Source organism: Austrofundulus limnaeus, unplaced genomic scaffold (assembly GCF_001266775.1).
Source record: "Austrofundulus limnaeus strain Quisiro unplaced genomic scaffold, Austrofundulus_limnaeus-1.0 Scaffold100, whole genome shotgun sequence".
Classification (NCBI taxonomy): domain Eukaryota; kingdom Metazoa; phylum Chordata; class Actinopteri; order Cyprinodontiformes; family Rivulidae; genus Austrofundulus; species Austrofundulus limnaeus.
This window is the reverse complement of record NW_013952502.1, coordinates 872,022-894,998: the sequence shown is the minus strand read 5'-3', so window position 1 is coordinate 894,998 and position 22,977 is coordinate 872,022. Positions and strand designations below refer to the sequence as shown.

General features: G+C 37.5%; 1 protein-coding gene across 1 annotated transcript in view; it reads right to left on the bottom strand.

Moving 5' to 3' along the window:
* Nucleotides 1-3,078: 3,078 nt before the first annotated feature.
* lmbr1 (limb development membrane protein 1) overlaps nucleotides 3,079-22,977 on the bottom strand; it is a 38,943-nt gene continuing 19,044 nt past the window's right edge. Inside the window, exons 10-17 of the mRNA XM_014013347.1 lie at nucleotides 16,855-16,944; nucleotides 15,755-15,831; nucleotides 14,030-14,107; nucleotides 10,870-10,943; nucleotides 10,534-10,624; nucleotides 9,843-9,909; nucleotides 4,925-5,086; nucleotides 3,079-4,447 (exon numbers count right to left, since the gene is read on the bottom strand). Coding sequence (XP_013868801.1) covers nucleotides 4,362-4,447; nucleotides 4,925-5,086; nucleotides 9,843-9,909; nucleotides 10,534-10,624; nucleotides 10,870-10,943; nucleotides 14,030-14,107; nucleotides 15,755-15,831; nucleotides 16,855-16,944 — 725 coding nt within the window. The 3' untranslated portion in view covers nucleotides 3,079-4,361. The remainder of the gene's footprint in view (nucleotides 4,448-4,924; nucleotides 5,087-9,842; nucleotides 9,910-10,533; nucleotides 10,625-10,869; nucleotides 10,944-14,029; nucleotides 14,108-15,754; nucleotides 15,832-16,854; nucleotides 16,945-22,977) is intronic.

Below are 22,977 nucleotides of genomic sequence, written 5' to 3'. Positions count from 1 at the left end.
GAGGGGGTGGGGGGCTGCTATGATGCAGTTCACTTGGCATCTGAAAATACATTTCCTCAAAGGTATTTTTAATCTGAAAAGAGCTTATGAGAAAAGAGCTAGTGAGAACTAGTGTTAGGAGCTCAGAAGACAGTTTCAGTTTCACCCAAGAGTCTGCAGGAGTCATGGGCTGGGTGTGTGGGGAGTGGTGCGGGGGCGCTCTGGCATGAAGAAGTTCGGCTTAAAGACACGTCCCAGGGGCGTTTCTGGTCCCAAAAGGCGTTTCTGGTGCCCACCTGTCGTTTTGCTCCTCAGCATGGCTGCCTAAAAACGCTGCAGGATTTCTCAAACATGCATGAATGAGTCAAAGCAAGGCTTTGGGTATGTTTTTTTATGAGAGTATAACATTATAACATGATATAAAACTCAAAATATTGATTTTACATGATATTGCCCCTAAGATGTGGGCATATATTATTGCCTCGAAATCAGAAGTCTGTTAAAGAGATGGTTCAGATCTTTTGGAGTACGCTTCTTTGAAAGAAGCATTAACAATATCTTACTTTAAGGTAACTTGTTGAATAATCATAGTTTGAAGAAATAACTTTTTRTCTGAACTGAAGAGCTACTCCAAGAGAGTCCAAGACTACAGTTGATTACTGCTGTCTTAAAGCAAATTTAGCCTTAAACTGTTTGCATCGGTTCTTGAGAACACCATTTTAAGAGACCTTCAAACTGCGTTTCATTTTATACAACAGTTATTTCAGCAGAGATGTTTTAAATATGTCTCAAAAATTGCCCCAGGCTGCAACCAGATTGCTACTGCTAGCTGCTCCTACCACCTATTTATGCTCAAAAATCTTAAGACATCAAGACACAAAGTCATGGTTAAGTATTTGGGTATCTTGTTCACGAGTGATGGAGGAGATGAGTCGAGGGATTGGGGCTTTGTCCTAAGTAATGAGAGCGTTGCTTCGGTCGGTCATGKTGAAGAAAGAGCTGAGTCGAAAGGAAAAGCTCTTGATCTATTGGTCTGTCTGCGTTCCAACCCTCACCTATGGTCATGAGGTGTGGATCATGACCAAATGAACAAGATCCTGGATACAAGTGGCCAAAATAAGCTTCCTTCTTAGGGTGGTGGGCTCGGACTTAGAGATTTGAGCTTGGATTAGAGCTGCTACTTCGCATTGAAAGAAGTCAGCTGAGGTGGTTCGGGCATTTGATTAGGATGCCTCCTGGACGCTTCCGGGCATGTCCTACTGATACGAGGCCCCAGGGAAGACCCAAGACTCACTAGAAGGATTGTATCCTCGTCAGCGTGGGAACGCCTCAGGGTCCCCAAGGATGAGCTTGAATGTGTTGATAGATTAACAGATGCCTGGATTTCCCTCCTGGACATGTTGCCTCTGCAACCCCACTACAAATATGCGGCAGAAAATAATCTTAGAAATGGGTCGATTCTTTTCTTCAGCATGTCATTCATCGTTGAATTGGTTAATGTTTGGCTCACGAGCACAATGACATAATCATGCAAAGTCAATCATAATTTGGTTCCGACTACAACTGCAATGCATAAATTCGAACGCCGTATCRTTTTTGTGCAGCTTGTTTAAAGGCTTTTTTTGTCATAGTTTGTCTTGTTTAGCAGTAGTAAAAGAGCTGATGGGGTATGGGTGAACATTTAAAAAAGCTGTATGCTTTAAGAATGCAATGAGCACCAGAGAAATCTCCACTTTCCTTTGCGCTTGTGACATCTCTTCCAGCACAAAATACCTCAGTAACGAAAAACTGTTGAAGCATTTTTTTTATTCCCAAGCAAACATCAAAATAACAAGAAAAAACATTCAACAAACTGAGAAAATGTAAAAAACATTAATTCACAAAACATGTATCAAAAATACATGCAGAGATATAAACAGAAATAAAAAGCTATTCGTACAGCTCAGAACAATTAAACCTTTTTGAACCTTCACTTCTCTCATTCACACAACAAAGATCTGCAACTTCAACCAGAAAAACATGTCTGAGCCRATATCTTCCCAGCTAAAATTCAGAATCCATGACTACTACAATTAGCAGTGCCTAGTTTAGTAAAATTTATCCATACTTAAAAAAAAAATCTAATCTTTTTGAAGCTCTGACATACTCAACTGCCCCCCTCAGTAAAGGGACAGGGTGGTTCCCATTTAGCTTTATTTCATGTTTTATTTCACAGTATCAGAAGCTCAGTGACCCTAAAGCCAATCAAACACAAACTAAAGAAAAAGAAAACTATTCAAAAAACTGATGGAATATAATTTAAGCTGACGTGTTGATGACATGGAAGGTTTCAGTCAGAAATGTTACCTTGCATTTAATTTTATGAGCTTGTTTGATACATTTTTAAAACTAGTCTTGTARTAAAACCTTAAACTGCAAACAATTTTGCTATAAAACACATAAATGTTGGTATCTTTCACTAATACGAAAAAAAATTAGAGCTATTAAAAGGGGGGCGGGCAACAAACATATACTCAAATCAATGCTAGCAGGTGCACAAGTACTTTCAGAAATGTCTGGAAATGGAGCTGCTTCAATCACGTTAATTAAAAGAATAGTGCCATCCAGCTGTCTTAAAAAAACAATCAAGACAGGATCACAGTGAAAACTATACASACAACAATTCTAACATTAAACCTACGAGATGCTCATTGCATAAGGCATCAAAGGTGGCTGTGAAACAAAAAGGAATCAAAGTCACAGTCTAGAACGCAGCAATACAACAACATGTAAAAGGGGCCTGAGTCACCACGTCGTCTCTCAGCTACAAAGCTGACTATTCTCTTATTCAGTGTGTGGAAAAGGTTCTGGGGGTTTGAACGTGCTTCTGCATCCAACTTGTAGCAGCGCTCCACAGTTTCACATAACATGTTGTTGCCTCTTGGGGACTGTTTTTATACGTGTACGAATGAGTGCAAGTCATGTTCAGTTGTGTTGGTGCCGTTATTAGTTTAGCATTTTTGTTCTGCTTTTAGAAATGATTGAGGTCATCACAATGACTGGCCTATTGATGGTGTGAAACAAAGTGTTAAATACTAATATTGCCTAATAAACCTGTGCTTTTTTTACACATGCCTCGGATTTATTTACCATTTCTCCCGCTCACACACCTTATCAGTAACTCTGTGTGTATCCCAAAATCTCCATTAACTTTTTTTTTTGGAATACACCAAAGCCACCCATCCACATTTCTTCACTTTAAGGCTGAGGATAAAGCACACAAAATGTTCAACGTGATAGAATTTGATTTAGAGGTTCATATAAAAAAATATGTACCAATAAATAGTGAGTCAGTYCCTCGGTGAGCATCAACGACAGCCCAATATTTACATCAAAGTAACAAGAAAATAATAAAGTATGAAACAACGTTATGTACAAGTAAATACATTTACAAAAAGACAAATCTCTGTGCCGGTGTGGAATAAGCAGAAGTGTGAAGCTAAAACTTAAAATTCCAATCTAATGCACTAAGGAATTAAAATCTCCAGTTTTCCATTGTAAGGTAGCCTAAGTCAAATTTAGAGCTTCTAAAAATAAATATCCTTCTTCATACAAACTAATGACATCATCAACAAAGTTAAAGCGCACTTGCATAAAGCTGGATAAAAGGACAAATGACAGCAGGAGCGCTGAAATCTGAGGCCTGTCATTCAGATTGACAGTAACAGTGCATATGATGTAAACTGCAATGATATTGTGGATCTGTCTTCACTGGCTGTAAAATGCGTGAAGAAAAGACAAATTCCCATGCTTCACAAAGCACATTTTTGTTATTTTCTCATTGCAAAATGGCAAACAGACACCTCATAATGCCTGCATCACTTCACTTAATAGTCAGAAAACAATTACAGAATATTAATTTTAAGTTACTTTCACAGGCATAAAGAAAAAGGAAAAAAAAACATTAAAAGATAATTTAAATCAATTTGGTGGGTTGTGTTTTAAATGACTGAGTATAGAGCCTAATTCAAGACTGTCAAGTGCAATAAAGACTGGGGAAGAAAAGCAGGTGACAATGACGGGGGTTGGAATGCCCCTGAAGCAAAGGATGGGTAGTTTGAAGTCACAGTCGTGGTTGAGTTTAGCATCAAGGTCACTGCAGTGATGCCAGTCTATTTCACTCCTCGGTCTCAGCCCTGGCTCTGCCCCAGCTTCCATTCGAGACGCAGAGGATGGAATGTCACAAACTAAATTGCTCTCAGCCTCCATTTGCAGCAACAGACAGACACGGCTGGATTTATTAAGTTCCTTCCTATCCTTTTCAYCTTTCAGCAGTCAGGCAGTACTGTCGAAATCTCCCTTTGGCTCTGCTAACGTGTACGCGTCTGGATTCATTGTCCTTTTTACAGAGTTTTCTGATGCCCGTTGGCCGAAAGCTTCCCAGATTCAGGGTCTATGGGGCTGTTTGACAGTTGCAATTTATCCAGACCTGGGCAGTGGGAGATAAGGCAAAAAAAAAAATCTCATTAAAAAGCTTCAGACTTTCATTTGAACAGAGGTATTTATGTCCTTTTCTCCCTTCAGTGCCTCTGCCYGACGTCTTCTAACCCTATCCCACTCTGTATCAAACATTTAGAGCCTGTCACACCAAGTCTTTAAGACCAGCTCGGTCCTGAGTCACATTTCTGCAGCACCATGAATCCTAATGCATTTTTCCCCCTATTTTGTCACCTAACGTCTCACTATCTGAGAGTAATAAAGGATAACTCTTTCCAAAGCCACAGAGCAGCTTGGAGTTGTCAGTCTTAAGTTAAACCTTTGTGTAAACAAAATTAGACAGAAACTGAAAATTTCCAAATCTGTACTACTTGTCCAACATTTAGAAAGTCTCTAGGACTATTACCAAAACTGAAAGGTGTTTATTAGAAACATCTTTAACAGAGAATAACACCAGAGAAAAGTTTACCTAGGGCTTTTAGGAGCTCTTCCCGCACTGCTGAGGTAAATTTTCTCACRAGACAAAGAGTTGTCACAATGGCAAAAAGCAAGTTGTATGAAAGGACAATGTAAAAGTTTCCCAGCCAGTTAAATCTCCCAAAGTCTCCCAAAAGATCAAACCTGGTGATACCTGCAAAGAACAAAGACACAACCAATAAGGAGGCAGGAAATCATCACAACATTCATCAAAAGTGTGTCATGTCTAATGCATGATACACTCATGCAGACGTCAATTCATTAAACGAGGGGTACCAACAATTTTGTCCACATGAGTAAAGAAAAACCCGCAATGGTCACAGAAATAAATAGAATCTGACGAAAGTAATAATAAATAAAAATTCTATAAAAACTAGCAAATACAAGTCAGACTTTGCTTCAACCATGCTTCAACAGAATAAAAAATAAATAAATAAAACTCATGAAACAGGCCTGGACAGAAATGATGCTACTCTTAACTTAATATTTCTTTGCACCTTTTGAGGTGATTCTGTAGCTGCCATTGAGACTTCTGTACCTCTCAGCAGGTATTCTGTCCCACTCCTCATGAGCGAACTGCTCCAGTTGTCTCAGGTTTGAAGGGTGCTTTTTCCAGACAGCATGTTTCAGCTCCTTCCAAAGATGCTCAATGGGATTTAGGTCAGGGCTCATAGAAGGCCACTTCAGAATGGTCAAATGTTTTCTATTTAGCCATTTTTGAGTGTTTTTAGCTGTCCTGTTGCAAGGCCCATGAGCTGCGACTGAGACCAAGCTTTCTGACACTGGGCAGCACATTTCTCTCTAGAAACCTTTGATGGTCATGAGATTTCTTTGTACCCTGCACAGATTCAAGACCCCCTGTGCCAGATGCAACAAAGCAGGCCCAGAACATAACGGAGGCTCCTCCATGTTTCACAGTAGGGACAGTGTTCTTTTCTTGATATGCTTCATTTTTCCCTCCGTGAACATAGAGCTGATGTGCTTTGTCAAAAAGTTCCATTTTTATCTCATCTGTCCAGAGGACATTCTCGCCGAAGCTTTGTGGCTTGTCAACATGTAGTTTGGCAAATTCCAGTTTGGCTTCTTTTATGATTTGTTTTCAACAATGGTCGTCCTCCTTGGTCGTCTCCCATTRAGTCCACTTTGGCTGAAACACGACAGATGGTAAGATTTGACACTGATGTTCCCTGAGCTTGAACTGCACCATTAATCTCTTTACACGTYTTTCTGAGCTCTTTTGTTATCATTCGTATTAGCCGTCTCTTTGATTTGTCATCAATTTTCCTCCTGCRGCCATATCCGGGGAGGTTGGCTACAGTCCCATGGATCTTAAATTTCTGAATAATATGTGCAACTGTAGTCACAGGAACATCAAGCTGCTTGGAGATGGTCTTATAACCWTTACCTTTAACATTCTTGTCTATAATTTCTTTTCTAATCTCCTGAGGCAACTCTTTCCTTCTCTTCCTCTGGTCCATGTTGAGAGTGGTCCACGCCATGTCCCCAAACAGCAAAGTGAGTATCTGTAGCCCTATATACAGGACCACTGACTGATTACAAGATTGTAGACACCTGTGATGCACATTAGTGAACACGCCTTGTTTTACAAGGATTATTTTCAGGGGTACAATAATTTCTGTCCATGCCTGTTTTATGAGTTTTATTTAAAAAAAAAACAATGTTTAAGGCTCACAAGGCTGCTGCACTGGACAAYTGGAACACACATGAAGTTACACCAATGCATTCAAATGTCAGTCAGAAGACATGAAATGTAATTTCAAATAAACTCTGACTTATATTTGTTCATTTTCATTTTTTTTCTTATTATTACTTTTGTCATATTCTAGTTCTTTCTGTGACCATTGTGGGGTTTTTTTCATTAAATGAGGTGTACTAACAATTTTGTCCATGTGTGTATTTTTTTCTTCAGCTGCCTAATTCAAGAAATATTTAATCTGAAAGAAAGGCTTCAATGGCAAAAATAATCAGTTCATTTTTTGTGTATATTATTAGGTAGTATCTCTAGACATATTTTGAACAGAAATAATTTTAAGTTAAACAGTAAATCAGCACTTGTGTTTCTGTGTAGCTGAGGTAGCTGTACTTTAAGTAGATTTAAGCACTAAAACAACATCCAATATTTTTCTGTGAATCCGTTTTAAGTGTTAGTATTAGTTTGACACTGCTAACACATACAATAGAATATTTATACAAATAATTTCTAAAGCCCTGTTTTARTGTAATGGAAATGATAAAACTTTGCACAATAAACATTATCCAAAGATGCTATGCAGGTGAGCTTAACCTCTCTATACAAAATTTAAGAGCAGTTTGGTCCTCGTCAGTTCCACAGTACCAAACCGATTTCAAATCATCTGTTTCAGCTGATCTCATGTTGCCTGGAATGCCATAAACACATTATTATGTGAACACATCATGAGTTGAATGCCTATTTATGTTTAATCCTCGTGTTCCTGTGCTCTAATACAGGGTAAGTGTACCATCAAATAAAGTGATGAGTCCAGTTCATTAAAGTTTAATCCATCTGTAGAGATGATTAAACTATATTATATGAAGCAGTTTAATTTGATATTGTTTTGATGCATTGAGATTGATTGTGAAACTTAGTGTCAGTGTTTTAAATCTATTCACGATAACAGTTTCCTATCTAAGCCTTCCTATAATCTGACTGCAGATGTCATATTCAGATGTGTCAGACTGAAGAAGCCCTGGTCTCTGGACACTATTTCTGCTGTAACATCTTCACAATGTTTGCCGTCAATTAGATTGAGCTATCGATCCAGTGTCTGGGGGAGATGTATTTGCAGCCGCAGTAAGCAGTTTGGCAAGCATCACGGACCTTTAACAAAATTGCCTGTGAAGAGGCAGGGAGAAAAATGACTGAGACCTCAGTCAACGCAGCCAGGCACTGTGGTCGGGCCAAATTTGTTTCTAATACCAAAGGTTTTGATCTTGGTTTGGCAATTTTGAAAAATCTAATTAGATGTAAAGATAAATAAATAATAAATAAAGCAGGCCTTTGAAATGTCAAGAGTGTATTTACAATGCAGAGCCACAGACATTAGCATGCTGCTCATCATTCATCCAAAAGGCATACGTCTGTTTCGTCAGGATCATGGAAGTGTTATTTATAATAAAAAACATGGTGATTTCTTTATTTGATTAATTAACTGTCTTTCTGCAAAGATTCTCTATCTGATTCCAACGAATATAACATGTATCTGAAGTAACAGATACTGTATTTGTTAATGCTTTGTAGACATTAAAACGGAATGAACTATTGGTTGGTGACCAGCCAATCCAGTCATCAAAAATTAATTTTTTCCCCTGAGTCAGTAAAGACACCATAGCACTAAGGTTGGGCAATATTGACATAAAAATTTATCACAATTATGGCATTTAGCCAATACCAATTAATATGACGACTGTTGGATGACAATTGAACTTGCATGCAGCCAACATTGTGGCCTTGGTCTGCATTTTCTGGCTTTTGTCATACTCTGATTTATGGCAATGTTTCAGGTGATTAAACAAGTTCGTAGGGTTAGCATTATCTGCTCCAAGCTGCCTTCCACCACTGATCTCACACGCTCACATTAGTGAGTGTGTCGTACTCAGAAAAACATCATTACATGGCACTAACTGCAGTAATTGCAAAGTGGAAAATATTAATTGTTGTCAGTTTTACTGACGATTAATTGTACACAATACGATTTTGCCCAACCTTACACAGCACATCCACTAATGCACATATCATTGTGTGGCCAATTTTTTACTGAGTGAAACAAACTTGAAGTAAAATATATGTACTGAAATGTGTTTAAAAAGTACAAAAAATGACCGATATTCTGTCTTACATAGGAGGGATACTTATAAAAATATCACTAGATAATCTAGTGGATTTTTAATTTTCAGATTGCGAGTGAGTCATTTTGGAGAAAATATACAAATGTTTTGCTGTAATTATTTTATTATGAATGAAGTATATTTTTATTTACCCATAATTCAGTCAAATATATTCTGGTAATGATAGTTCTAAAAGAAAATCAAGCTCTGACCGTCAAGACGGTTAGAGATTTACCAAAGTTTTGTAAGCAAATTTCTATTTTTGTACAGCTCTTACATTGGGCACAACTTGTGGTATGCTTCCCTAATCAGTAATACAGTTCATGTTTCTTCTTCTGAGACACACAAAACACTTCATATAAACACACATCACCCTCTCTTATTCATTAAACATCTCACTTTGTCACACTCAGATCCTTTTTTTTTTCATTTACTGGGAAGCCTTTTTTTCCTTCAACTCTTTCCCATGCATCCATTCCTTTCAATCATTCAGTGTCATGAATCCGAACCTGTTGATATTTTGTAAAGCTCCCAGTGACTCACTGTTATGTTTGCTCCTTCTCATTCTCCTGCTTGACTCATACCCTCATACACACAAAATAGTGCTATTTAAACAGCTGGGCTCTGCACTCTGCATGTTTATTAGTGCCATTATGATGGTGCCAATCCTGTCATCTTTACCTTTTTTTTTTAACGGCACTTTGTTCAATTGCCACTACAGGAARTATGGGAAAATTAAACTTGGATGGCCTCAAATGGAGAGGAATAAATATCCAGTACTTGGATTTATTATTTGAAGTGCTGTCTTTATGGATTGTTAAATATCTCAGAAAATTTTGCTCAATCTAAATCTAACTTTGAATGAAAATTTTTTTAAAGCTTAGGGTCTTTTAGGGGCTAAAAGTCACAGCTAACTAAAAAAATAGTGATTTTAAGTCCTTTTTGAGCATGAATTCTTGGGAGTCAAACTGAAATGACTTTTTTTAGATTGAGAAAATGGACTAGATAGATAAGTCATGTTAGGCACACAGAATAATACTTACCAAGAGTTCTGGACATTACTGGCAGAGCTGAACTCAGGACCAGGATAGACACACAGCAACCAATGATCTAAAAATAAGACCAAATCACTCCATTTCAGATCTTTCATAATATACAGCTATATAGGAGGTGGTTACAAAAAAGTGAAAAAGAAATAAAAAAGCTGACAGTCATGATGTGCCCACACGCATACACACCACTTGATGTTAAATTAGTTCCACACATTACACAATTAGTACCTCTGAAGTTGCTCATTACCAGGTTTCCTCCATTGTCCTTTCAAGCCCTTTCACTGAAACTTTGCTGCTAGCCAACAAGCTGTACCACTCCCAGACTCATTACCAAGTGAATAAGCGCCACACTATAGGCTGAACAGAGCACACATCCTCCAATCCCCTCCACCACCCACCCTCTCAAAAAAAAAAAAAACTCTTCTCCCTCTGATGTATAAGAAAGGAGATTGCACTTTGTCAGTGTTTACGCAACCCACAAACAAATATTGGACAGATCAACTAAGGCCATTGAGAGGCCTTTAAGAAAACTTTAGAGAGCCGCAGGAGAAAGGAAGAGAGTTGAAAAATAAAAGGAAATAGAAGAAACTCGGGGGATCCTAGCACATCACCACCCCTGGAGCAATTTCAGCTATGTTTGYCCCCACTTCAGCCCACTCTCTGTCCTTACACCCCACCTTACCGTTGTCATGGTCGTGTCATCCTTTCTGGGAGTTAGTCCTTCGAAGACACGCAGGCTGTAGAAGCCAACAACGGAAGACGCCATCAAGTAGCTGTTCAGCAAATCAATCAAGGATCAAAAACACTTTGCTGGAAAAAGCTTCAGAGACTTTTAATGTATCCTTAGGCTGCACCTTTTCAGGTATTATAAAAGGTGATGAAACAAGACAACGTGTTTTCCGGAAGGTGTTCGGCTGAACTATGTCCTGAGTAAACAAAGCTGCCTTGGTAATGTTGCTTTTGGTCATGGAGCATGCTACTCTGATCACAGACAAAAGGAAGGTCAGTTAAAGGATACAACATGAGGATGATCTCTAGTGCTGCCTGAGCCACACCGAAGGTGGAAAGGGAGGTGTTTCCAATGCTGCGGTCCTGGAAGATGGGAGAAAAAAAWAWATATATATAAATGAATCATTTGCTTTGACTGCACAAATTACAATAAAAACTCAACTTAGATAAAACTAAAATAGAAAATAAAAAGATGTGTGCAGCTGGACATATTCATTTAAAAGAATCTTGCAAAGTAGGTATATGTTGCTCAAAGATTTTTTCCTACATGTAAAAAACTGAATCAAACTGGTTAAATGATGAATGAAAGAAGATGAAAAAGGCTTTTTTGCAAATCGCTGTCGATCATACAATATGTGAACAGGTGTTCAAACAAAAACAGCACATTGCTTACGGTAAGAAGAATGGACAGACTGAAAGCATGCCAAAAACATAAAAACAACAAAACAAATTCTTAAGCAAATACACCCGACATAACCCTCCCGCCCACCCATTCTCAACTCCCACCTCTTTTCCTGCTGCAGTCTTTTGAAACTAAAGCAGGGGGGGAATGGCATTCATCTAAATAAGCAACTGTTTTGTCAAATGATTTATATTTGCTTTTGTTGAACTCGGCACCAGGACGAATCTAAAAGATTTTGGAAATTGTATGGAACACCTACAAATCTTCGCAAAAACAAGTTGCTTGAAATTAATCAAGCAAGTCCAGTCATTTAGTTGTTTTTATTCAGAAAAATACAGAGACAAACATTATGCAGCATGCTTCAAATCTGCTGTTTAACAAATATAACAGTATTCTTTATTAATATATTATTGTGAATATAGCATTATTTTTAGTTTTTGTACCAAAATGCAACACTATTCTAATTGACTTTCCTATAAAAATGCATCAAAATACAGTGCTTTAAACCCTTTTGAATTCAAGTCCTCTTTTTTAATTATTAACATCTGTTATTRTAGTCTGTCCCCAACTTGAGCTCACCTAGCCTAATCTTTTTTCCTAAAAAAAAAAAAAGAGCCTGCAGGGGGAAAAAAAATAAGGCCTACCATGTTGTTTCATGCCTTGTAATGCAACTGTCATCTTTGGGATCTTCCTGCAAACCCATGCTGCAGTGATCTTACTCTTACACAAAGAATTTAGCAGACACTAGATGATTTATAAATGCAGAATGGTAAGCATGCGTTAAGGTCGCGTGTGCAACCTAAAATGCATGTATGCTACATGTACCGTATAMAATGTACACTACACACTTCCTGTCAATAATTCTTTACAATATAAAGCAGGAAGAGTGATGAGTTTTTGAAAGACTTTACAAAATAAACAAGCTATGTTGGCTGCTTCAAAATCAATGAATGGTGAAATTTATCTATCATTTTATTATTTGTGGGAAACGTAATGGTCTTGGCATTTCTGTTGTATATACCTTTACATGTTATAAAATATGAACAATGAAAAAAGAGGTAAAAAATACTGTATTTTTGTGATCCTACATAACTTAAGCACATCTCTGCTAACTATATACAGAGAAACTGGTGCTGAAATAATTCCTGAAAAAAAAAAGTTAAGTTTTCCTGTATTCACGGCTACTCAGCTGCCATGGTTTGACTGCAGCCTGTAATGCACCACAGCACACATACTCTAAAACTTCACATTAAGCTTTATTGCATTCCACTGAAACACCAGCTTCAAATATCAGGCATGAACACGGCAACGCTTTAAACATTTGAGGAAAAGGCTTTTAAAGTAACATTTTGAACCACAGAAGTTTTTTTTAGGGTTATGAACATTTTTTGGTAAATGACATAAAACTATAAAATAAAACTTAAAATGGAGAAGACAAAATCTTTTGTTTTACTAAAAGGTCTCAAAAGGGCTGGAAACTGCTAGTAACCCACAGGTTATTGTACATTTTACAAAATGCAATGTCAAGTGGGATGGCAACGAAAACAAAGAGCCAGCAATAACAATTTTATTAGTGCCCTTCAGTGCTTCTTCATAAAGCTGTAAAATCCTGCATCCTTTAACAGAAGCTGTGATGACTTCTTTTTCCTGCCATTGCCTTATCCTCCTGTTCTGTAAAGCTGAGGGTGACACTGATCAGTAAGTTAAAGACTGCAGCAGGACGCTTAGTTGGAAAGGAAAGCAAACGTTGACAAGGGCTCTTTTCCTATAACAATTAGCGTATCTGAGCCTCATTTGACTTTCCCACAGTCTGAGTATCYGTGCACTAGTGGTAGTGGCATGTCCAGATGACGTCAAACCAGATCATCTCAATTCTTTTTCATATCTCTTCCTCTGCACTGTCCTTGACTGCGGGAGACAAAAAGAACTTTTGTGCCAGAGGGGCAGAAAAAGATAAAGTGTAGGTTAAAGAAGGATGGATTTCATATCAGTATTGATTGTTTAAGAGAACTAAACCCCCCACGTACACTCCCTTCCTCCTCCTCTCTTTGTGAGATCAGATCAGAGGTGTGGCATCCATCCAGCTCTAAAAAAATGTATAAACCATTTAGTGGGGCTACCCTATCAGAGAGGACATCTTTAAACTGCAAGACAAGTGTAATTTGGGGTTTTTCTGTGACGTGTCATGTCAAAGAAAACATCTTCTCGATAAAATAATTGGAAAGTTGAGGGCAGCTCTGAAAGTTGCCCGCAAGACGTAAAATTTAATGTGAGAGAAATAGGATACATAATGTTGCTCTTCCAGACAAGAATGCAATCACAAATGCACATGCACAAATGCACACACGCAAGTGCACACATGTATGCACTCCTGTCGGTGTTTGAGATACACAGAGCTTAAAACAGGTTGCATGTAAGGCAAAGATGAAAATCTCTAAAAACCATCCCACACTCTGTCTCCTTTCACAGTGAGAACCTTTCACTTAGGGCCTTTTCAATCACAGTGGACATGTGACACGTAGCAAGTTCAATGAGTCTGCACACTGCTGTGAAATGACTCTGAAAGGATTTCCAAAACAAAACCAGTAGCACATGGTTTGAGCCCGATTAACATCTGTAGAGCTCCTTTCTTCTAACGCGCACCTGAGCATATCCGGAATTTGATTTATGTCTCCGCCAAGGACATGGCAGGTCTGATACATTCTGGATGAGTGTTGTTGTAAGAGAAAGAAGGTTAAAATGTACTGCAGTTAGATAGGAGGCTTACTGTGGATCCCTTTGGCATAGCTGTCTCATCCACTAGAAGGTATAGGATATTCAGTGCCACCATTATCACAGAGATTGTCTGCAGACAAAGAGGAAGATATAGATTTGTTGTCACATTGTATAATTACAAAAAGATTGATCAAATACGCAAAGAATCTGCAATCATAATATATTTTAACTGCAGGTGCCTCCCTGGTTTGGAGGTATGATAAAGCATAATTATTTTGTGATCGCAAAGATTTTTTAAAACAAATTTATTAATTTCATTAAAAAAACAAATGCGTACAACAAATAATAATACAACACAAATAAAATGAAAGGTAGCAGAAAGAAGAAAAAAAAATCTTATTGATATCTGCCCCTTTTTTTAAATAAATAAATTGAAACAATAGTCTTCAAACAAAACATAAAAACTTCAACTCCTTCTCGAACAACGGTTCTTATAAATGCACACTATTCAAATTCATATCTCCTCAACAATCTAACTTTCATCATTCTCTTAAATAAAATTATTGAGCCAGCATTTTTATAATCACTTTCCAGATTGGTCCACAATCTTATTCCTTGGACCAAAGTACATCTGTCCTTCAGATTTGTTTGAATTTTGGGCACTTACTCTCTTAAGAAAATTTTATTTAATATTTAGAGGTAATAAATTTTTCTGAGCTTTATACATAACCTGCAAAATATTATAATCAACCAACTCATAAAATTTCAATAATTTGAACTGAGAAAATAATGTATTTGATGGGTGACTGTAATTTTTTCTGGTGATAATTCTTACGGCTCTTTTCTGTCAAATAAAAATGGGATTTGTAATTGTTTTACGTGCTTTCCCCCAGACCGCAACACAGTAAATCAAATGTGGAAAAATTATTGCATTATACAACATAAACAAAGCTTTGTCATTAAGTAAGTTCCTTACTTTATACAATACTGCAATGGATTTGGCTACTTTTGTTCTTAAGTGATTTATGTCGGATTTCCATGTCAGCTTTTCATCAATAATAACACCCAAAAACTTCATCTCATTGACTCTACTGATTTCAACATCATCAACTTGAAAAGGAAAATCAATAGCTCTGTTTCTATTACTGAATATCATATAATTAGTTTTATTCAAATTTAACGATAATTTATTTAGTTTAAACCAAGTTTGTATTTTAACAAATTCTGTTTGCATCATCCCCATCATTCATTCTATCTTTTCCTAAACAGAAAAATGTAGTATTATCTGCAAATAATACACATTTAAGAAGCCCAGACACATTTACTAAATCATTCAAATACAAAAGAAATAATTTTGGTCCAAGTCCAGAACCCTGAGGAACCCCACATGTAATGTTGCAGAGTTCAGATCTTATATCATTTACCTGCACAAACTGTTTCCTGTTTGCTCCAACAAAAAGTTTTTTAGAGACTTGAACGATGTGAGGCTGTTGGTGGATGCATGTGCTGTGCCTCCCATGTTTTCTCTGCCTTATCCAACAGTATAAGATGACATAAATAGCACGTTCACACTATAATTTATTGTTACAGGTAGCTATCCAGCACCGTCTTAAACAGCCATTAAACAAAAGTAGTTTCCCCACCCAGACTCAGGGGTGAAGAAAAAACAAAAAAAACAAAAAATGAAATCATGTTTTGAGACGCTGGTGTTTGTTCCGGCACCCATTAGCCAGACTGAAATTTGCAGTGAGAAAACAATCCAAGTCTGAGAACTCACCGTTCCCGCGAGCAGAATCAGCATTACAATGGGATACAACAAGTTCTTCTCCCATCCTGATGCTTTCTTTCTTCTCTCTGAGAGAAATCAAAATATAAAGTTATGCTTCTTCAGAAATGTCCATATCAAAACTTTTTAATAACACGTTTCCACAATGATTTCAACTTTTCCCATTACAAACCAGTTTCCACCAGTGACTTATTATGTTCAACTACTTAAACCACACAACCTCTGACTTTATTTATGGGATTTGTACTCCTTGGTTTGGTAAAACAACTTGAGTGTGTGCACCCAACATATTTCATTTCTTATCATAACCACACTACCTCCAGGTAATACCCATTTCCCAGCCTTTAAAAATTGTGCTCTTCCTCTTTAATCAGCTCCACTCATTTTCTTAATTAGTGGAAACTAATAAATCCTAGATAAAAAGAAATGCAACAAAATTAATTCTGTGATTTATATTTTGGTTTTAATCTGTGGTGGGCAACTAATGTGACTTTCTTCCAAGCCAGATGAAACATTTCAATTTTATACTGTATCTACCTCGTATTTCAACAGCTGATCAGTCATGTTTTTACACGCGGCTGACAGCTTGTAAACCACATGAACTATGTCTTCTAAACATACACAGCTCTCTTACGATGTGTATGTGACTGCCCTGTTGTCTCTGCCATATTGACTGTCTTTCTTTATTTTCAACCCTGTTAGTCCCCCGTATCCTCAAAGTGCATTCAGTCTGGATACACGAGAAGTTTGCCAAGTGCACTTTATATGCACCATCCTTCTAAATTAATGACATCACTAAAAGGCTTGCTACAATATAAAGTTTGCATCTTGTCCAATATCCTAAGTGCCTTTGTGCTCCCCTCCCCCACCCCTGTCCCCAAAAGGCTCAGGCTTCATTTATAATATCCTAAAATGGATGGAAAATTATCAGGCAGTTAGGATCCAAGTCCAAATTAAGAAATTAAGGCAGATGAAGAGGGAGCAGCTGCCTGTCAGCAATATGTAAAAAGGCTCGCTTCTTTGTCATGCATTATTGTAGCAATTCAAGGTCTTACACTAAAATCAATCAGTCATAAAACACAAACTCTTACCCAGTTTATTCCTCTGATTTCTAACGTTTTCCAATTCTTTGTTGAGCTGGTGAGTAAAGCCTCCTCGGATGTAGGTGTATATAGATGACCCTGAGGAAATACAAATTAGGGAAAATTTGTCAACAATAAATAAAAATTCCAAAAATTGTGACTACCTGAAACTTAAATTTATTCAAGTCTTTTTGATTTTAACAAACATGCTAAACGATATTCAATCGAAAGTTTATCTGAGTGTGTGGCACACTGTGTCATAAGCTAAAATGCACAAGCAGCACGCGAAAAAAAAATATTACTACCCTACTGCTTCCACTGGCATTAAAAGGACAAGCAAGCAGCCAGGTGCTGCTAATCAAAAGCACTTCATTAAATGGACATCAGTGAGTGTGAACACCACTATAAAAAGGTCTTTCCAGGAGTGGATGTTCAAGCAAATTTACCCTGAGGTCAGACTGGCCAATGGTCAGATTGATTGAAGAAAAAAAAGGCCAGGAGCTACACCTCGACTTCACAAACTCCAGGCAGCATGTAATGTTATGTATTTTTTAATAACTTTGTCATATTTTAATAAGTATGGTTAATGGAAGGGTAGCCAGAAGTAAGCCTCCTCTCTCTCCAAAACGCTGGTTTATAAAGTCTGACAAAACCTCAAGTATTTCAGAACCAGGCTCTTTGTAAAGATGAAAATAAAGTGGGGATCTTTGATCATATCGTACTGCATCAGCGTGGGTGGAAACCAAACAGTACAAATAACTGCGTCCTAACTAAATGGTAGGGACATAGGTGGAGGCTCTTGTGATCCAAGCTTGTTTTGCAGCAACAGGACCTGGGAACCTTGAAGTCGCCGACTAGATCATTAACTTCTGTATATACCGTGAGACCATCTGTCTAACAGCTGAAGCTTGACTGAAACTGGGTAATGCAGCAGGACTACAATCTCAAGCACACAAACAAATTTACAACAAAATGACTGAAAAAAGAAAATAATCGGGATGTTACTGTGGTCTACTTAAAGCCATGACTTTGAAGTTTGTAGGCATCTATTTATGCACAAGTCTTTCAAAGAGCTGAAGCAACATTTTAAAGTAAAATGAGCCACATTTCTCTGCAACCATGGGAGAGTGTTCAAGAAGACTTCTACCCATTCATGTCCTTTACTGGTGTTTATAACCAGAACCAAAGATGAATATTTCAATTTATTGTTGGTAAAAGTGGTCATTTGAGGCCACTTATATCACATAATACTGCAGGTTTTGTTAAAAACATGATTCAGAGTGGAGCACAAAACAAGTGTTTGTTTGAGGTTTTTTTTAGGACATGATTAGAGCTGGATTTTTTATGCCTTCAAAACGTAGATCTTAAAAATAAAACTACTTTACTGAAAATACAAAATATTTACCTCTATTCTTTGGTCTTGTCACAATTTGATATTTTCTTTATATTTATATGGCAATCCCATCAAAACAAATAAAACTCCTCAATACACAACACTGTTTCAAATCTCAACAATGTGAATTCAAAGTAAAAACAATCTCTTGTGTCAGGAGCTGTCTAGCACATGCCACAACAGGTTGAATGGGCTGGATAAGACGGCAAGGGATTCTCCAGGAAAACCACAAGGCCAGTTCATTTAGGGCTAATTTATCTATTCTACTCTGTTTTCCTTCCAGCTTGACACACTAGCATAGAGGCTTCATAAAGCCAAAGTGGAAGAGTATCCATTTGCATCCCCTGGGGTGATTGGCAGATCAAGACCAATTAGTTCAGTGTTACACTGTTACTAGCGTGCAATAAAAATACCATCTTTCATCTTTGAGACCGGAGTGAAGGACCAATCACTTTGATCAGACCTTTTTCTTTTCTCTGTCATTACGACACGCCCTGTCTGGATGAGCTTAAGTAGGTTAAAGAGATGAGAAAGACACGAGAGAAAACTAGAAGTCTATGTCAAAGCTGTCACAGATATGGTACCTGTCCCAGGATCTGAACAGGGGGAAGTTTGAACCCTCCAAGCAAATGCAGTTGCAACTCTACAGGAAATGTCAAAAACAGTTCAAATATGAACATAACAATACGCCTCAGGGAAGCCAAACTTATTCAACTACAAGTTTGTTCATTTATCACTTCTTCACTAAGTGAATCATAACATAGTTTTAGATGTGACAAGGACATATAAATTATTTATGAAATTATAAAGAACTGGTTAAGTGGAAGATAATGGATGGATGGTTCTTAACTGTCACAAAAATGCACATGCACATTTTAAACAAAGTACAAAATCTTAAGTTGTTCAAACAGCAAAAAGAAATGATGAGGACTTCAGTATGGAATGATGTCATTGAGGATACTGCAGTTGAAGTTACATATATCCTTCTTCTCCCTCTGCTGGCACCGTCAAGTAAGAGACTGAGTTACAGCAGGGCAGAGATGCTGAGTGAGTATTCTGGCAGCCAGGAGAGCTCAAAGTAATTCAACATATCCTCTCCAACCTTCTCCACAGTCAAAAAATTACGTCATCCACAAATATGCTAAACACCATGCTGAGACAAAAAAGGCAACAGCAAGGTCATTGTGCCGCATAGCATCTGGACAAGCACTGTGTTGCTCTGTGTTCAGCAGCTCAGGGTCTCAATGGGGGCTGTCTGAAACTGTGAGAGCATTATTTTGTCTTTACTGCAGTATATATTTATGTAATTCTGCTACAAATTATGACTGCAGATATTCCAGSAAAACACACATGTTTGTCACTATAACCTGAGATAARAATACAACTTTTTTCATGCAGGAAGAAAAGAATATGTATGCAAGTTACTGCACTGGAGTCTTTTTAAAATGACATCAATGTACATTGTGTACATTTATGTCATAAGTGTTTATTTCAATGAGCCACTGAAAATGAAATTTTTTTTCTATGATGAAAATTGCATGGCCAGAGTGTGAAAATCTTTGGCTGATGAGTGGTTAATGTTTTTTTTTTTTTCTAGAAAAAAATTGAGAGAAACAAAACATGTAGAAAAGGTACATTTTTTATTTGGTTTAGATAACTAGCCGTTGTTCACCAAAGTAGAACAGTTAAAACTGACAGTGGATCAATAATCTGCAGCAAATATTTAAGATTTTAAGATTTTCTGTTCTAAATTTTATTCAATAAACAAAATCCATTTTAAATGAAAAATGAATCGCTTACACATAAATTTAGATTAGAATAACTGAAAGGCAAACAAATGTTGTTTTGATAGATAATATTTACTAAAACAATAAGCAGAGGATATAAAATAGTGCAACAGAGGTCTTTTTAAAATTATAACCTACCGGTATATACCTTTTTTTATTTTACACAAAACTTTAACAAACTAAAGAATCATTAACTGCTAAATCTGTAAAACTGATTTTGCCTCCCTTAAGTTGTCAAGTACATGGAAAAGACTAATCACAGAATTGTCAAACAGCTACAGAAAAGTTTATTGTAGGGAATATCATCGCTTACTGTGGCTTTATTATTTTAGTAGATATCTGTAAAAAGTGAGGATTTTTATTAACAAATGTTAAACGAGTGTAAATTTTCCAATCGCTGTTTATGTTAATATTTTTCTGTCAGTCTGGTCTAACAGATTTCATATTTTCGTGATTTTTTTTCATGATTTAAAAGCAACACAGAATAAATATGTCATTGCAACAAATGGTTTGTCATAACATGGTGTTTGCAGACATGTCTGCAAGTGTTTCTACTTCAGGGAGGTACGGATCATAAGTCAGCTGAAACCACAATGTACTGATCCACACAATTAAAAGTACCAATATGCTACTGCAAATAGGCAAATTACTGGTCTAAAGTGGACAACAAAGGGTTTGGCATGTAAATAAACATGAATGCTCAATGGTCCACATCTACAAAATACAAACTAGGAGAGAAGATAATCTGCTAGAATGGCTTGACGCATGTGGAGCAACAAAACACTGATGTCTCTGAAGTGTGTCATGTGAACTGTTCCTGAACTGTTTTCAACTTCATTCTCAAATCAAAGGAATGCCACACGAGCCTTCAGCTTCACCTACATATGAGCATGAAAAGCAAGTACACGCATAGTGCAGAGCGGGTGCACAAAAGCATTCTCGTGTCTGATAAGCAAAAGTTTATCCTCCACTCAACAAAGTCTTCTGTCACCTCTAAAACTCCCACCTCTTTAACAAGCAAAATGAACTGCAGTGTGGCCTCAGTCAACACTAAGACATGTGTTATTTCATTTTCTTCCCCTCACAGCGACTTATAAGGATCAAACAGTCCTGGAGATGATAAGAAACAGATTACAATTATTCTAACAGTTAGTTCAAAGCAGGGCCATGTAGAACGAGAACGAAGAAACCGTACGCATTGGTGGCTGTCTATGGAGAAGGCCAGCGGTGCGTTCAAAAACACGCAGTATCAGAGAGGAATATCTCTTACCTTCCTGGTTTGAAAGGACGCTTGTCCTCTTCACTGACTCACATCTAAACACTTGGTTGTGTGCTTGGGTTAATATTAAAGTAGGTTTTAGAACCTGACTTCCTGCTTTTTGAGATAATTCAACGTCGAACAAGGATTTTGAATGAATACAGAGGGCTGGACATGGGGCGGAAATGCAGGCTAGAAAAATAAAACTTTTACCATTCTTCAACCCTTTAAACTTTCCCTTTGTGTACTTAGTCTTAAAGACACAAAAATCAAGGCATTCTTTCAGTAATCACTAAAATGCAATTCTTTAATGTAAATGAAACCATGCCATAATTTATTTATTATTATTATTATTATTATTATTATCATTACTATTATTATTGTTTATTATTGTTTATTTAACCAGAAAAATCCCACTGAGATCAGAAATCTCTTTTGCAAGGAAGGTCTGGGCCTGATGGCAAGCTATCGTGCAAGTTTTTAGTCTGTGGGGGAAACCAGAGTACCGAGACAAAACTTATGCAAGCAAAAAGAGAACATGCAAACTCCACACAGAAAGACCAAAGGTCTGAAGTAGGGATCAAACCCAGGACCTTCTTGCTGTGAGGCATCAGTACTAACCACTGAGCCGTCGTGCTGTCAAAATCCCTCAAAACATTTAATTTCCTTCCTATTGTACAGAAAACCATTCTAGGTCTGGCGTTAAATGAGAATCATTTCACCAACATTCACAGTGGCTTTGGAGTGTCTTAAATGGCTCCTTTTGAAAAACCTCCTAAACTTTAATCATAGTGTCACAGTTGTTGCATTAACCTCCAACCGAAAGTTATAAGTGTAAAACAAGCCAGTCCCAAGTGTGCGTGAATATTTTGTCAATGTCTGTGTAGGAGTGAGCTTAAGGTGGCATTAAGCTTTTCCCACATCTCTCATACACAAGGTTATGAGGAAACTTTTACCAAGGTATTTCTCATTAATTGTTAATATCTTGACTGTGCGAAGTGAAAAGTGACACAATAAGTGAACATTCAGACGAGTTCAAGTTGATTCCTAAAAGACTATGCAATCATTTATTTACACAAATTGAACAGGGGTCGGATTTACAAAACTGGCGTATGCACAATTTGAGCCCAGAAACTTGCGTACGCCACTTTTTACGCCAAGGTTGTGATTTATAAAATCCAAACTTGACGTGAAAATGTGCGGTGCTTCACGCCAGCTTTGACCCATGCGTACGCTCATTTTGGAGACGGGAAACTGCGGCACAGATGGTGAAGTGAGGAATTAGAGCCACACTTTGTAATGATCACTGTCAGATATTTAATTTACCTTCAGAATCAGACTTAGATTTTTATTCAACTTTATCATCAGCTTTCTTAACAGTAATTTTTATGCTTCTGCTGCTGAGCCATGAGGACCTTTGAAAAAAAAAACTTAAATCTTAAACAAAAGTTCCCGTGTGCAACTCCATTCATCTGCTTCTGCTTCCTCCTCAGACAACCCTGACCCACAGACCCCTCCCTGATAAGAACAGCAGGACAGCAAAAGCTTTGGATACACGCGCAGGGCGCATCCACCTCGCCAGTGTGAATATTATAAACCTTCACGTGTAAAGTCCGTGTTTGTCACACGCGTGCGCGGGGTTATGCGTTTGTGTGTGTGTGTGTGTGTGTGTGTGTGTGTGTGTGTGTGTGTGT